Source organism: Marmota marmota, unplaced genomic scaffold, assembly GCF_001458135.2.
Source record: "Marmota marmota marmota unplaced genomic scaffold, marMar, whole genome shotgun sequence".
Lineage (NCBI taxonomy): Eukaryota > Metazoa > Chordata > Mammalia > Rodentia > Sciuridae > Marmota > Marmota marmota.
In genome coordinates, this window is record NW_025999880.1 from 17,548,986 (window position 1) to 17,566,358 (window position 17,373).

General features: G+C 39.6%; 1 protein-coding gene across 8 annotated transcripts; it reads left to right on the forward strand.

Annotated features, from left to right (window-relative positions):
- Window positions 1–381: 381 nt before the first annotated feature.
- On the forward strand, window positions 382–16,486 carry Krt20 (keratin 20). Of its 8 annotated transcripts, none has more exons than XM_048791779.1 (10): window positions 382–769; window positions 943–1,041; window positions 8,194–8,651; window positions 10,518–10,600; window positions 12,213–12,369; window positions 12,718–12,879; window positions 13,038–13,163; window positions 14,050–14,270; window positions 15,015–15,052; window positions 15,692–16,486. In XM_048791779.1, the coding sequence occupies exons 3-10, from the start codon at window positions 8,244–8,246 to the stop codon at window positions 15,787–15,789; spliced, it is 1,293 nt and encodes a 430-aa protein (XP_048647736.1). In that variant the 5' UTR covers window positions 382–769; window positions 943–1,041; window positions 8,194–8,243; the 3' UTR covers window positions 15,790–16,486. The 8 variants fall into 8 exon arrangements, with proteins under 8 accessions (XP_048647736.1, XP_048647742.1, XP_048647738.1 ...); XM_048791785.1 differs by having other exon boundaries at window positions 8,217–8,651; XM_048791781.1 differs by having other exon boundaries at window positions 8,223–8,651.
- The last annotated feature ends 887 nt before the right edge of the window (window positions 16,487–17,373 follow it).

Genomic DNA, 17,373 nt, shown 5'->3' on the forward strand with positions numbered 1-17,373 from the left:
GTAGAAATGTTTAAACAAGGACTCTGGCCTTGAGCTGGGGCTTCACAGAGATGTCTACATTTCTAAGATAAGAGAAGTTACCAATTGGGCTCCATGGTTACAGCTGGCAGGGGGAGGAAAGAAAGGGGAGAAGGTGTTGTCCTGAAGGGTTAACTTGCCCAGAACAGTGAAAGAAAGAAACTCTTTTTTTTTTTTTTTTTGTAGTGCCGGGGATTGAACCCAAGGCCTTGTGCATTCCAGGTGAGCACTCTACCAACTGAGCTATATTCCCAGACCCCAAAAAACTGCTTTTATGTGAACTTCAGCAAAATGTGAACTTCTGAGCCCCTCCTCCTACATGCTGGGTATAAAATTCTGAAACTCCCTGAACTCACGGTTCAGGGGATTGATTGATTACAGCAGAAGCTGTGCCCTCTGAACCTGGCTGCAGCCAAATAAAACTGTTTCCTGCTGTCTTAGATGCCTTGCCTCCTCTGTCCCTACCACAAACAGAGGAATTGGGCCAAAGTGTGTGCACATACCTGCTGGACCCGAGAAAGGTGCACAGGAGAGATCCATATGGCTTGACCCCGTTTTGACACTGAACATCTTACATCCTTAGAAAACCTCTCTGCCCTGGGAAGGAATGTGGGAGCCCGGGAATGGCTTCTCGGAAGAGATGACAGCCAGAGAAGACGGGAACAGCGCATGTGCGAGCATGGAACAGAGAGTCGCCTGCGGTGTGTTACTGGAATTCACTATCTGGAGGGATGAGAAAGTGACCGTGAAGGTAGGCTGAGGGCGATCTTGGAGCGCTGCTCATTGGATCTGAGTGTGTAAGTGTTGATTTTGCACAGAAGTGAAACAGATTTGCCCTGTTAGGCAGACACTTGAGACTAGACCTCAACACGTAAATTGTGCATGGTTAGAAGCAGAAGCTAAGCTGTTGCCTTAAATTGTCAGGCTTTACCGTGATGCTGTGTAGAAGTCAGGATTTGCCTTGGCAACAAGTTATTCCTGATATGGGAAGAATTCGCTTGTGCTCTCTCTTCATCAGGTGATATAAGTATGCAACGTTCTTGGCTTTAACACTGAACACTGGTGAAATCACTCGCAGACAGGCCCAGTTGCAGGGGTGAAGGGGCTATTTAGAGATTGAATACGAACTTGGAGACACTTGGTTTCAGAGACTGATTCTAGGACCAAAAGAAGATATTCATCTCATCAGTTAAAACTGTGTCCCAGCCCTGAACCACACAGCTTATAGTGTGCCAAAATAAGTTGGTATTTTTTTTACAAACCTTGTAATTGGTACAAGTATATTGTATTATAAGACTGTTATATTGAAAATGATAATGTGCAGGGGATAAAAACACTTCAGTATCACAATTTTAGTAACCCCTTTTTAAAAAATGTTATTATTATACCAGGAAATGATCCATATATCCCTCAAATACAAGAACACACGCATATAGACACAGGAGGGACCTGTGACTGTCATTTACAGTCTAACATATTATCTATATGAATATCCTTTATGCATGCACGACTCAGTTTTGCCTATTTATATACTTGACATCAGTTGAATTGTCCCAGATAAATTATTTTGTTCCTTTTTTTAAATTCAACACTAAGCCTTTGAAGATTCATGCATGTTAATAATGTAGCTTATTCATTTTTTCCCGCTGCATGGTATCCCATTGTATGAATATATGTTAATGTGTTTATTCATTCTATCGATGAGCATTTGAGTTATTTAGTTTTTTGTTATTGTTGTTGTTGTTTTTACATAGGAATAAATAATTTACTTAGTCAAAGCAAATAGATTTAAGCCAGGTTTTAAATGATCGTATAGCCATTTTATGTCTTTAAAGTCCAGATGAATGAATATTGTATAGAAGAGAGCACACATGACTACCTTGCCTGCATTACATAGCTGTATTACCTTGCCTGACTACATAGCTTTAATTTTACAAACTTTCACACAATATTTAGACAAAGCTCTGAAAAATTAAGCCTTTAGATGCCTACCTACCTTTGGGAGTTGTTCAGTTTTGTTTCCTGTGTGTGCATATGTACTCCCACTATGAACAATGCTCCTAGGAATATTCTCATAAAAATCTTCTGATAAACATGTATAAGAGTTTCTCTGGCATAAATGCCTAGGAATGGTATCACTGAGTGAGAGACATATGCATCTTCTGCTTTCTGAGATAATGTCAAACTATTGTCCAAAGTAACTGTACCTAATTATATAGCCGCCATGAGTGGGGGAGAATTCCTCACAACCACAGCTGGTACTGCCCAGCCTTTTAACTTTTTCCAGTTGGCACATGTGGACCAGGCCATTTCTTGCCAATTCTATTTTGTAAATATCTGCTCCTTGTTTTGGGGCTTTTTTTGTTATAAATATGGAATCTTTTCATGAACAAAATTGTTCAATCAGTATCTAGTTTGTACATCACAGTTTATGCTTTTTATATCCTGGTTATGAAACACTCCTTTGCCCTATTTCTACAGACATTATTCCATGTATTTCCTTCTAAACATCATAGTTTTTATCTTTCACATTTACATCTTTAATGAACCTGGAGTTTATTTTTGTGTATCAGATAAATATTTGCCTAAGATAGAAATATAATTCCATTTTTAAATATGGAAATACTCCATTGCTTTCCTAACTCATTTGTAACATTCAGCCAGTTGGAAATTGAGTTTCCATATACAGTAGTTTCTGAGCTCTTTGTGCTAATCCCTTGGTTTATTTGCAGATCAACACAGGAGCCATTACTCACTGTGTGAAGAGAAAAACTATACATTGAAAATGTAATATTCATCCTTAACTTGTCAATGTATAAAGCTAATGTGTATTTTTACCCTTTTCCTGAACTGTCCAGGACCTTGAAATAACCTTACTTCATTCATCCCCTCTGGTTCTCATCTATTTCAATTCTAGTTTGGTTTTTTTTTCTTCACAATATGTATATAGTAGTAGCCCATTATCCATGGAGGGGACACGTTCCAAGTCCCCCAGTGGATGCCTGAACACCTTAGGTAGTATAGAACCCTATACTGTAGAAACTTCTTTTTTCCTATATGCTTTGCAGCATAGCCACATAGTTTTAGAGTTCACCTATCCTTCCAAGTTTTATGCTCTGTGCCTCCTTTGCATCAGTACAATTGCCCTTTGGGGTCATCATTAAGTAAAATAAGGATTTGATGAAAACAAGTACTGCGATAATGCACAATAGATCTGATAAATGAGATGGCTACTAATAACTATAGGGCAAGTAGCATATACAACAGGGATACTCTGGATAAAGGGAAGATTCACATCCTGGGCAGGATGGAGAGGGGCAGCGTGAACTTTCATCATGCTCCTCATGATGGCACATTATGAATTGTTAATTTAAAACTTATGTATTATTAAATTCTAGGAATCCTCCATTTAATATGTCTGGCTGTAGGTAACAGAAATTGGAGAAGGGAAGCCAAGGGAAAAGGGAAGTCCCAACTTTACATTACTTTACAGCCAATGTTCACTCGGGTTTGATCACATACTTAGCACTCTTATTCATTATTCTTTTTTGCAACTCAGAACTTCCACCTGAAATCACCTTCCTTTTGCTTAAATATATACTTCCAGAATATATTTAGTGAAAATCTAGAAACTGATGGTAAACCCAGTTGTTGTTATCCTGAAAATGTCTGTTTTACCCTCCTTCAAAGATAATGTCACTGAGTAAGAAAATTTCAGAATGGCTGTTATATTCTCCCAGCACATTAAAGATGCTGTTCATTTCCAGTGTCCGTGTTGCTCTTGAGGAGTCAGCTGTCAGTCTAATTACCATGCCTTTGTCGGTGATCTTTCTTCTACCTGTTTGTACATTTCCCTTAATGATTTGGTTTTCTGTTCTGATGTGTGGAGTCATGATTTTATTCATTTTTCCTGAAATTCATTATAAGTTTCCATAGATGGCACTTTCTGAGCTCTTTGTGTCTTCAAACAGCTCTGGAAAGTTCTCATTTTTATTTTGTCAAATGCTCTCTGCCTTGTTCTGGAACTCTCACTAAACACATTTAGACCATTTAGCTCTCGCCTGCATGCCCCCTGACCCCCTTCATCACTTGGCTGCATCCCCAGGATTTCCTCACAGCCATCTAGTTCAGTGATTCTGTTTAGCCTTGCTTAATATGTTCCTGGACCCGGCCTCTGAACTCCTAATTATATTATTCATTTCTTCTGGCTTATTTTTTATATGTGCTTGGCAGATCTTATAATCTCTTAGTAATTACTCCAACTTTCAAGTTTATCTTTAGTCTTCTTAAACCCTTTATTCTGGGCATAATCATCTGCCAGCTATCAACATTTTGGTCAACAAAGTGATGGTGAGCACTTAAGATTATAATGATGATAAAAGCTCATACTGCCTAGTGATATCATCGCCATCACAGCCATAGTGACATCACAGAACATGCATAGAATATGCATTGTCTGTGGTGATGCTGGTGTAAACAAATATACTGCACCAACAATTGTACAAAAGTCTCCAGAGAGGTTAATTGTATAAGCAAGCACATGTAAGTGCAAGCATACAATTACATTCAGGACATACTACTTCACAATGATAGAAAATGACTATGTTACCAGTTTATGTATGTACACACACACACACACACACACACACATTGTGAAGTAGTATGTCCTGATGTGTGCTAGGTATACCATCCAGGTTTGTGTAATTAGACTCTGTGATGTTTGGACAAAGAAGTCACCTAATAACATATTTATCATTATATCTCTGCCATTAAGTGATGGATGACTGTATATTTATATTTTCCCTTAGATGATTCCATAGCAACTGAGATAACAAATCAATGGACTCACTGAAGTATAACTGGGCAGAATTACCAAATAAGTATAGATCAAACCTGAACATGCCATATTAACTGTGTAAACTACCATAATGTAAGTTTACTACATCAAACCCCTTGTACCCACCTCCCAGCTTCAACAAAATAACTACTGGTCAAATATCCTTCATCTGTACGCCACCCACCATCTGGAGAAGACAACCTCTCCAGAGACTGCAGATTCTACATCAATCATATCTGAGCTACAATCGCTTGTCCATGACAAAGGAAAAAAAAAAACAGAAAGTAGAAAGTCCTCTGGAAATATAGTGCTTAAGATAGCACTCCAAACCACAAACCAAATGGAATATTAGTCATTAACACCCTCACCAGAGTCATCTCAGAGGTCAAAAAAATGCACATCTTTTAAAATTTTTTTTTTAGTTGTAGTTGGACACAATATCTTTATTTTATTTCTATGTGGTGCTGAGGATCGAATCCAGGGCCTGGCACGTGCTAGGCGAGCACTCTACTGCTGAGCCACAACCCCAGCTCCCCCAAAATGCACCTCTTATTAGCTACAAGAAAGTTGACTCTAATCAAAGTTCTCATTTACAGCTGCAGTCATCCAACCGCGTGGAACATCAGGGTTATTGGAATATCCATTACTCTGTGTATGAATAAGGGTCAACAGACAGAGGTCTGTAGAGACTCAGTCCTCAGGCATAACTCAAAAATAAATGAATTACTAGGAAATACTAGCTTGATTTCCTGTGATCACTCTAGAAGAGAAAATAATCTACCAAAGCAAAAAGCTCAATCACAGTTCTCCTGCCCTGGCAAAAGAAGACAAAAAGCTCTCTGATAGGAATTTTTCTACTCAAACAAATTAGGAGATTGGATGACTTCATAGTAATGGCCTTATTGTATCAGATCTTAGTTCAAATTTGAAACCTTAAGAACTCATAAATAGCAGCAAAAACTGGTGGGATAACACACAAAGTTATTTCTTAAAAAAAAAAAAAAAAGGAATTTGAACTCTTTGACTTAAATATCACTGGGTCCAGCCATAAGGAAGACTGGTGCTAAAGGAGAAAACAGAAAGCATCGTGTTTAACAACTGCCTTTTCAGCCAGAGAGCTGTTAGTCAGCTCTTTGTCACTGTGACCAATAAAGAGATAAACAACTTATAGGAGGAAAGGTGTATTTTGGCTCAGTCTCAGAGGTCGGGGTGCAAAGTTAGTTGGCACCATTGCTTTGGGCCTATGGCAGCCCAGCACATCACAGCAGGAGTGTACCCAGAGAGCTGCTCACTGGTGGCAGCCAGAAAGCAAAGCCGACAATTTTTCTTAACTCTCTTCCACTAGGCCCCACCTCCGAAAATTCCCACCACCTCCCAATAGCGCCACAGGTTAGAGACCAAGCCTTCCACACATGGGCCTCTGGGGGTCCCTCCAGATCCAAACTATAACGCTAACAATTTATTTAAATTGTTCTTCTACATATCTGGATCACGTGGGTTAGCATATGAAACTCTGAACTGAGACTAACTCCCTGCAAAACTTGAGTCATTTTAAATAGACAATTTCCCAGTGATTTTACTCAAACAACCTCAACCCACCCCATTAATTAACAATAAATACCACTTTCATTTTTTATATATAATGCAAAAGAAGAACATGGTAACTGTGTTTATACCAAGTTCTTCTTGACTGCAGATTTTAGTTGTGACATTTGTTATTAAAGTGATATCTGTTAACAAAATACCTGAAGTAGGTTTAATGGTATCATTCAGCTTTTACTTTCATATAATTGTGAGTTTTATAAAGCTTATAACTGGGATCAAATTGAATGCAACAGAGTATTTGAAAGCATGTTATTTATAAGACAGAAATAAAATGATCTTACGTTATTTGGGAAGAAAGGCAATACGAAAAGAAACAAGTAAAAAGGCAACTGATTTCTCAAAACACATTTTTTTTTTAATTGACTGGCTTTTAGAACATCATCACCAATGGCCACTAAAACAAGATGAGTAAATTTCGATTTTTTTCTTTTTTGTTTGTGTTTGTTTACTTCCTTACTTTTAATCATACACAAATCTCAATTCAAATAAGGAGTAAGACGAGAATTAATGACATGTTTGCTTTTTACTTACCTCTTCTAATTAAGTTGATCAAGGTGGCCATATAAATGCTTCAAAGCATTTCAGCCAGGGGCCTTGAAAGAAAGGGAGAGAATGAGCAAACTGTTCAACTAGTAGTTCGTGAGTGCCACCAGTCACAGTCCCACTGGTGAGCTCCTGCCATGTGTCTAAAGGTGGACACACAAGCTTGAGCCTCTGGGAAATTCAGTGTCACTCCAAGGCACTGGCCGCTACCCTTCCTATACATGGAACACTCGTGCTGTAGATGTGGGGGGTCTTTGAGGAAAAGCAGGCTTCTGTGGAAGACTCTGCACTTGGAAATCATCAGGGATTCTGGGAAGCAGCAGCTACAGCCTCAGAATGGTTGAGGCAGTCTGTCAAATGGTGGCATCGAGCTGACCTTATGAGCACCATGCCTACTACAAAAAAAAAAAAAAGCTATTTATTTTAACTTTCTCAGTAACTAGACCTAAAGCCAGGCAGTGGCTGAAATTTGTAAATGCATTATCTAGTCATTGAATATTAAAATTAAAAAAAAAAAACTCCAAAAGTACCTAGTTCACCACTGATCCAAATTCATTTAATTTGCTTCCCCAAAATGCATCTCTAGATGTACAAATGTTTCTTTCCTGTTTTAAATGTTCAAGGTTTTGTATTTGTTATATATATATATATATATATATATATATATATATATATTCATAAACTATACTGTCTAACCTTAAAGCCAAAAAAAAACATAAAACAGAAGTTCTGAAAAGCAATTCATAACTAAAAATAAGTCATTTTCCAAGTCATTTTCCTTTATCACCAGTGTGACTTACAATATGTACCCACATCTGTCGTTTCAGATGTTTAAATTCTTCATGAGAATTGTAAATATTCTTTATGTACCTACCAGGATGAAAAACTCTGCCAAGGCAGGTGCAGGGACTAAAAGAATACCCCTTCCTGGTTACTTTTGTTACCTTTATTTAAAAAATAAATAAATAAAATCACCCCTGAGGAAAAAACCTCCAAGATATGCCTCTAGTGGTAATTTCTGGAATGGAATAAAACACATTGCTGTTCAAAAGGGGAAAGGGGAAAGAAAAAAAAAAAAAAAAGCCAAGCAAAGTGCACTGTGTCAGTCCTAAGGTGTGTGACATGGCAGTAGGGAGGAGCTTCTTCTCTGTGAACTCCATAAAAATGTCAGCCCAATGCCACCATGACAGACGCTGCTCCAACCTTCCTGAAGCTGCAGGTGCTGCTCCCAGAGTCCCCGATGGATTTCAGTCGCAGAAGCTTCAGTCGAAGCCTGAGTTCCTCCTCGCAGGGCCCTGTGCTCAACTTGAGCAGTTCCCTGTACAGGAAGGGGAGCGTGCAGCGTCTTGGGGCTGCACCCAGCGTTTATGGAGGGGCTGGAGGCCATGGCACCCGCATCTCGACCTCCCGACACGTTGCAAACTATGGGAGCGATCTCAGTGGCGGGGACCTGTTTGCTGGCAATGAGAAAATGGCCATGCAGAACCTCAATGACCGGCTGGCAAGCTACCTAGAAAAAGTGCGGTCCCTTGAGCAGTCCAACTCCAACCTTGAGATGCAGATCAAGCAGTGGTACGAAGCCAACGCGCCCAGCGCAGGCCGTGACTACAGTGCATATTACAAACAAATCCAAGAGCTGCAAGATCAGGTAAGGCCCTGATGCCTGTGTTTTAAAACTGTCTCACTGTCGTGCCTCTCCTGATAGCTCAAGAGTTAGGTGGGTCTAAATGCATGTTGTAAAGCAAATTAGGTTGCAATGCTTTAATTATAAAAATGCCACACCTATCATCCACCCTTAATATTGGAGCATCTGACTATATAACAGGGTGACTTTAAATCAAACTTTTAAATCTAATTACAATAATTTTATCCTCCAATCTTACAGTCTATCTTTGTCACAGCTCACCATGTTAGGGATACATGAATAGAAAACAATTTTTCTGAAAACACCTAACTCTTTATGTGTGATCATAAATTTTTCTTAGTTTGTCACCCAATCCCCACTTTTGAAAGTCAGTTCAGGGATCTTTCTACTTTCAGTCATGTAAATGTTACAAGTATTCGGATCCTATAGATTTAACAAATAAAGTGATTCAGGGTGGAAATAGGGAAGCAGGAGTATAGATCTTAATGATACCAGAATTTTTAAATGTCCTGTTTAATAATCTGATTAAGAGACCACTTTTACAATAATAAAATATTCTATTGCTTCCAATCCACGTTTATTGCAATCATATCACGACCTTCACCTCTGTTATCCAAGACGGGTGTAATTCTCTATTTTATCTCATATGGAATAAGGGTAGAAGACTTTGTTCCTAATTGAAGATGTCAGATATGACCTGAGGCACTTTTTTTTGCTTTACCGTTCTTATCTAATCAAGAAAAACGTGTCCCTTTCATTTTCATTTCTGTTTTATAATTCATATTCCTTTAGAGCAAAGGCCACTCACTGACTTAGCAGCAGGTCTCTTTTTCTCGAGCCATATCATAACCGCAAGTGCAATTTGAATTCAGGTTCTATAGGAGATTATGTTAGGATTTCTGAAACTATGCACACATGAAGCAATGCTCTTTAAATTAGTCTTCCTGTCAACAGATCATTCTTTCAGGCTATCACTAAAAATGTTCATAATAAACCAACCATTCTGCCATATGTCTCTCATGATTTCTGAATCAACTTGGAATCATTCCAAATACATAGGCTCGGCCATCAGTCCCGTGTGGCTGGGCAGAGCCAGCATATGAAGGCAGCCCTCTCTCCAAGACTAGATCCACTGAAAGAGACATGTCACGGTAACATCTTTTACAAGTAGACTTCTGCCCTGCATGCATGTTAGAGAACTCGCCCACTAGTTAACCACTTCTTAGGACCCCGGGTTTATCCATCCTGATATCCCTAGATCCTAACCTCCCTATCATATGGCAAGTGTTCTTTCACCAAGTGTCAACACTTAGTGGACACTAACGAGGCACAGAGTACCTGCTGGGCATAGGAGAATACAATGGGGGAATTAGGAGGAAACAGGGATGGACAAAGCTACCACTCAGAGTGGTCGATGCTGACAAGGAAAGCTGTGCAGGACACTGAAAGCAAGGGCTGGTCATTCCACCTCTGCTCTGAGGATGTCACTGAAGGCTGCCTTGAAGCCACATTGCTTAAACTGAGATGTGAAAAAGATGTGGGAGTTCGCCAGCTGAGAGGGACGACAGGAATGTTCCAGACAGGAACAACATTAAAGACAAGGCACTCAATAAAGCTTGATGACCCAAGTTGACTGAAAGTCTCCTTTTGTAAAATAACGAGAAAGTGGGCCAAACCCTGGGGACCAGAGTTCACTTCATGCATTTTTTTTATATGAAATACCCATGTTATTATTCCTCATACATATTCTTATGTGGAGATTCTTGACATGAACATCTTTGATGTAACTGAGGGTATATCTGAGAATAAACCCAATCATTTTAAACTCCTATCCATTTGAAAGTGTCTTTCCTGTGTTTTTTTCCCCAGATTACAGATGCTCAGTTGCAAAATGCTCGATGTGTCCTGCAGATTGATAATGCTAAACTGGCTGCTGAAGACTTCAGACTGAAGTAGGTGTTCTAAAACCACAGTAAAACTTACAGGAAAAGAATTCCTTTTAATAGTCCTTCAGAAATCCACATTGTTGGTGGAGAAACTGCCTTTAAATGTTTTCAGAATGTAAGACATAAGGGATGTTAGAAGCTACCTAATCCAGCCCAACATTCAGGGATAGACCTCTCTTCCACAGTCTTAAGATTCGGCCACCTAGTTCATAGCAGAATACCTCCAATAATTGCTACTGCTCTTGTTGGTTAGCTCTGGTTGCCCAAACATTCTTTTTCAGAAACCTGGCATCTGCCTTTTCACCCACTGAATCTTATCCTGTCCTTTGGCATAATAACAAAACAGCTTGAAATTCCTTTTCTGTACAAATGCCCTTCTGTTACCTAAAGAGAGTCAGATGTGTACATTTAGTGAACCTCCAAGCAGATACCCAGATTCCTTCAAGAACCTACATGTATGGCGACCTTCGATATTTACTAGTTTACCAGTGTTTTACAATATTGTCTGACCAACCAAAGAGCTAAGACAAACCTATGATTAATGCATTTCCATTGTGTTCACTTGCTTTCAGTCCTGTAATGCATGTGATCAAACTACTCCCACACTGGGGCTTCCTCATCCTGAATCTGTATCAACAAAAAAAGTCCTTTGTGGCTTAGAAGGGTAGCATTTTAATGCTAAAATGGATTAAAAAGAAGGAAATGCGGGGAGCTGGAGTTGTAGCTCAGTGGTAGAGAGTTCCTCTCCAGAGACCCTGGGTTCAATCCTCAGCACCACGTAAAAAATAAATTAGTGAAATAAAGGTATTGTGTCCAACTATAAAATAAATATTTTTTTAAAAAAGAAGGAAATGGGAAAGTATATCTGAAGATTAAAGCAGTAAAAGTTCATTAATTCCAATTTTATAGGTCAGCATCAGAGCGATCCACTGCATTATCATTGTTTTAAAGCTTGCTATTTTTTAAAAATGAGGGTCTCTAAGATTGCAGAGGAGGATATCTGACCATTCTAGGCACAACTGTTTACTAAGTAATAAAAATAAATGGATCATGTGCTTTCATTAAGCAAAGCCAGCCATAATTAATATCAATAATAAGAATCATTTTCTAACACAGTAATTAAAACAATTGAAATTAAAAATTGAAATTTTTCTTTTAATGTGTCTGGACACGGTGGCTCAAGCTAGTCATTCCAGTGGCTCTGGAGGCTAAGATAGGAGGATCTCAAGTTCAAGGTCAGCCTCAGCAACTTAGCAAGACCCTAATGCAACTTAATAAGACCCTGTCTCAATAAAAAACAAAAAGGGCTGGGGATGTAGCTCAGTGGTTAAGCGCCCCTGGGTTAAACCTCCAGTGCAAAAAAAAAAAAAAACTTAAAGAATGTAGAAACTTTTTAAGTAATTGCAAATCACAGAGATTACATTATGGAGCAAATTATCTGATTCCTAGGTTCTCATGCATATTTTATAAATGTGTAAAGGGAGACATTATAAAGTATTGCAACTGATCACATATTCCACATTAAAAAAAATCGATCTCACTATATTAGATTCTCTCTCCTATAATGACTTCAGAAGGCCTCAGCCTCAGCTGTCTCTGCACACTAATTCATTCACAGGTTTGAGACTGAGAGGGGGATGCGCCTAACAGTGGAGGCTGATCTCCAAGGCTTGAGTAGGCTCTTTGATGATCTAACCCTGAGAAAGACAGACTTGGAGGTCCAGATTGAAGAGCTGAACAAAGACCTGATTCTCCTCAAAAAAGAGCATCAGGAGGTGAGAAAATGATCAGAAGTGGTTCTGGGGATGATGGAATGGCTCCAATAAGAAGAATAAAGAGGATGAGGAGGAGCAATAGGGGAGGAGGAACGGTTGGTGGTGGTGGTGGTAGTGACCAGGATGAAGATGTCAATAATGATGGCAGCCCTCGCTCCTTTTCATAAGGCTGCTCTAGGTCAGATGACATAGAGCAATAACTGGACCCCAGAAGCCAGGCATAAGTTATTATTCTCCTTCTTTTTTACGCATCCCCAATGAAAGCAGCCATAGATATCTTCTGTCTTCTCTGACCAGCCTTATCTAAGAATGTGCTCCACACTAAAATCAGGATTTTCACTCTCTTAGGAAGTGGACGTCCTGCGCCGGCAGCTGGGCAATACTGTCAATGTGGAACTGGATGCTGCTCCAGGCCTGAACCTCGGTGACATCATGAATGAGATGAGGCAGAAATACGAAGTCATGGCCCAGAAGAACCTTCAAGAGGCCAAAGAACAGTTTGAGAGACAGGTAACAGAATAATTCCCCAGTGTGAGCAAATGTATAGAAGCTGCCTTCCCAAAGGAGATCACTTGCTTCCTTGCTCCTTCCTTTCTTCCTCCCTTCTTACCTTCCTGCTTTCCTTCCTTTCCTTACTCATATTTTTTTTTCCATTCTTGGAATTTCAGACAGAAGCTCTGCAGCAACAAGTCCTAGTGAACACAGAAGAGCTAAAAGGAATGGAGAGTCAAGTTACAGAGCTGAGACGCACCTATCAGAACCTAGAGATAGAACTCCAGACCCATCTCAGCATGGTAAAGCACAGCTCCCTCCCACTTCGCAATCCAGCGAGTGTTTACCAAGTGTGAGGAACCCTGGGAATGCAAAGACCTCTAAGAAATAACCTCTCCCCTGGCAAAGCCAACGGGGAAACAGGTTAAACAACTAGTAAGAATTAAAAGACAGAAAGAAATCGAGGAAAGGGCAATGCACTGCCCAACGCAGAGGGAAGAGTAGATCTGGGAGAGTTCACCTGGAAGGTGGCGTGTAAGCTAGGTCTTAAAAGTTGAGTGAATATTAAAGCTGGAGAATAGGAGTCAAGACATTGCAAGCTAAGCAAATTGGCCAGCCCTTGGTAAGTGATGCTGTGGTCACCAACAACAACACCAAGTTCATCATGGGGTGGCTGGGCTGCAGCCCTGCTCCATGACACTGGGGCAAGGCTAAGGGAGTAGGCTGCATCTGGGACACCCCCAAGTGTTGTGGCAGGAAGAGGAGCAATGGCAGGGCCACATGTCAGTTTCACCTGCATTTCTTTAGCTGGAGAAAGTCACATGACCAGCCCCGGCATCAATAGGTCAAGGAAGTGTAATTCTCCATTTCCAACACAAATCACGTGGCCAGTCCTGATGAAGGGATGGGAGGTGTAACCTCCCCACAGGGTGGGGAAGCAAATACACAATGTAACGCACAGAGGGAACCAAAGGTGGGTGTAAAGCTGAAAACCACAGAGGAAAAACCCAGGGGCCAGGATCCTCGCTGCCTGGTTGAGTCTGCCTTGATGGTTAAAGGGAGAAAGGGTTGTAAACTGATACCCACCAGGACTAGCTGCAGAAATTCTTCCCAAGAGAAATTAAAATTGAGTCATTTCCTACATCTAGTCCTCCCATAAGGAACACTCTGCCTGTCTTGTGCTCCTAGAAAGAAGCTCTGGAACACACACTGGAGGACACCAAGGCTCGCTACAGCAACCAGCTGGCCAGCATCCAGGGGCGGCTGAGCTCTCTAGAGTCCCAGCTGATGCAGATTCGGAGTGACTCAGAACGTCAGAGCAACGAATACAGTATTCTTCTTGACATAAAGACCAGGCTTGAGCAGGAAATTGCTACTTACCGCCACCTTCTAGAAGGAGAAGATGTAAAGTAAGGCTCTTAGAATCAAGCAATACGTGTCCACAGCTGTGAGCTATTCTAGTTTGCTCTCCACCACTCATTACCCAGCACCAACGCAATCGTAGCACAAAAGCAATTACACACACACACACACACACACACACACAGAACATCAAGATAAAAATATACCCAAAAGTAACACACACACCCAAAATACCATGTATGGCCTTTGAAGTCATAAGGTAGGAATGAATTAGAAGATGGTTATCTAAGTCATACAGATTATGCTTATGTTCGTTTTTATGATTGGCATATAACTGAAAGCACAATAATTTTTTAAAAATTCTCCTTGAGGGCTCACAAAGTAATCAGCAGGTCCCAGAGGTTCATGGGAACCAATCTGGGAACCATCAATGTTAGAGCAATATAGTCTGCAAAGACTATACCCAAGGACATCGACAATGTAGTCTGCAAAGACTACACTCAAGGACCCAAGACTTGAGCTTCTATTCTGTTGTTTTAATAACAGTAATTTCCAGTATATGTTCAGTGGGTCAGTTTTGAAGCTACGTATTTTTCAAGTTAAAAAGCAGATCATTCAAGTTTGAAATAACGAGCCTTGTCAAAGGGGGAAAAAATAGAAAAACACCATCCAAACATATCACTCAACTTGGCTTTGAAATAGAAAAGACAGGAGAGCACTCCATTTTCAAACTGGCAATTATACTTTCTTCTTCTTTTTTTTCTTTCTTTTCAAAAAAAAAAAAATCAAAGAAATGCGCAACTTCAGTTAAGCAACCTGGAGGAGAGAGGTAAGTATTCCACGGTTTTGCACTTTTTCTCTGACTCTGAAATCTCAGCAGCTATCCAGTAATTCCATGTGGGAATTTATCCCTATGGTAGGATCATTGTCTTGGCCCTTGTTATTGCTGTCCTGAGAGCCTGAAAAGGAAAGAGAAAACTCAAATGTGAACTTTACTTATTTCAAGATCATGTATTTCAGTTTGGGGTGGAAAGAGTAAGAAATTTATAAATTGGGGGAAGGGTGGTGCATTTTCAGCATGTATTTGTAAAATGAATTTAAGATTATTTAAGAAAAAGGATGAGTTCAACTTTTTTATTCTAAAAGAAGGAAATAAGCCGGGCATGGTGGCACATGTCTGTAATCCCAGTGACTTGGGAGGCTGAGGCAGGAGAATCAAGAGTTCAAAGCCAGCCTCAGCAAAACAAGCGAGACGCTAAGCAACTCAGTGAGACCTTGTATGTAAATAAAATACAAAATAGGGCTGGGGATGTGGCTCAGTGCTCGAGTGCCCCTGAGTTCAATCCCTGGTACCAAAAAAAAAAAAAAAGGAAATAAATATGAAATAGTAATAATAATAATTTAAAGTTGAATTTCACAAATCATGGACATGGGCCTGAATTAACATTATTGTCTGATATGCACTCAGATGTAAAGAAAACCAGGAAGATTAAGACAGTCGTGCAAGAAGTAGTGGATGGCAAGGTTGTGTCATCTGAAGTCCAAGAGGTGGAAGAAAGTATATAAAGAGCTGCCAGAAGGAGACGCTGCTGAGGTTTCAAAAGAAACGTGGCTGTGATTTTTACTCCCTATAAGAAAGTGGCCATCTAAAAGCACTCTTCATACTTTGTAGTGATCAGAAGGGGGAAGGGGAAGCCTATTTATCAGTCTATGTAATTAAATATAAACCTTTTATCAGAGGAGCTGCAAATTGCCTGCAAAAATGAAATCCAATGAGCTCTAAAATATTTAAAACACCATTACTGCCAGCTTTATCTTGGAGCACATCTATTACAAGCTTTAGATGCTAATATCAATTATACACATTTCCATGATACTAAACCTCACCAGAGCAGAGAAGTCTATGCAAATTGCAAATAGACCTCTGTCTCTGTTTTGTTTTGTTTTGTTTTTTCCTATTTCTGAATTGCTAAATCTCCTTTTGGGAGCTCCTGGGTTCTTAATTGAGCCAATTTCCTGGTTAATCTTGTTGGGTTTTTCAGGATCAGTACAATTCTGCCACTTTTAAGCTATGTCTGCTTTTCCCTCATTGTCTTTACTGCTTTTTAAAACTCAGCCCAGCTCCTTGAATAATTTGAGAGTCAAATTCCAATCACAGATGCTAAGCAGCAGAAGAATGAGGCACACATACCTTGCTTGTAATGAGAGAGACCCTTCTCAAGGCAGACCGCATCTCCTTTTGAAAATAAACTGCTTAAAATCATCGAGTGCCCTCTTTCTTTATGTGCCGAATGTATATTATGAAATGTTTCTCACCGTTTTTAAGTAACAGCTTTACTGAAATGTAATTCACACACAGAAATCCACCTATGTAATGGGTATAATTCAGTGGCCTTTGGTGATGTTCACAGGATTGTGCAGCCATCACCACTATCTAACTTTATCACCCACCAAATTCATTCCCATTCTCATTCTCCATTCCCTCCATCCCCTGAAAACCATTAACCTATTTCCTCTCTCAACAAATTTGCCTATTGTGGATGTTTCATATGAATGGAATTATACAGTGTGATCTGTTGTACACAAATGTTCGCAGCATTGTTAGTCAAAATAGCTCAAAAGTGAAAATATACATACTGTATTCTCACCACTTTTGCATCTTAGTGAGTGATAACTGCCTGTGAATGTTTATAGGAAAAATTAATTTGCCTAGTATAGTTGTATACTAGTGAATTGATTGGTTGGTCAAACTTAAAATTTTTTATAGAAGTTTCCAAATTATTAGGATAGTGAGTTTGAATATTATATGGGATATAATGATGTGGCTCACCTAAAAGTAATAATATCTGCCAGTTATTTTTTTTAATTTTTAATTTTTATTTTTAATTATACATGACAGTAGAAAGTATTTTGACATATCTTACATACATGGAGTATAACTTCCCATTTTGGTGGTTGTACATGATGTTACACTGGTTGTGTAATCATATATGAACATAGGAAAGTTATGTCTGATTCATTCTACTGTCTTTCCCATTCCCATCAATCCTATCTCCCCCACCCCTTCCCCCTTGTCCAATCCAGTGAACCTCCATTCCTCCCTCCCCGTCCCCACCTATTGTGAATCAGCATCCACATATCAGAGAGGAC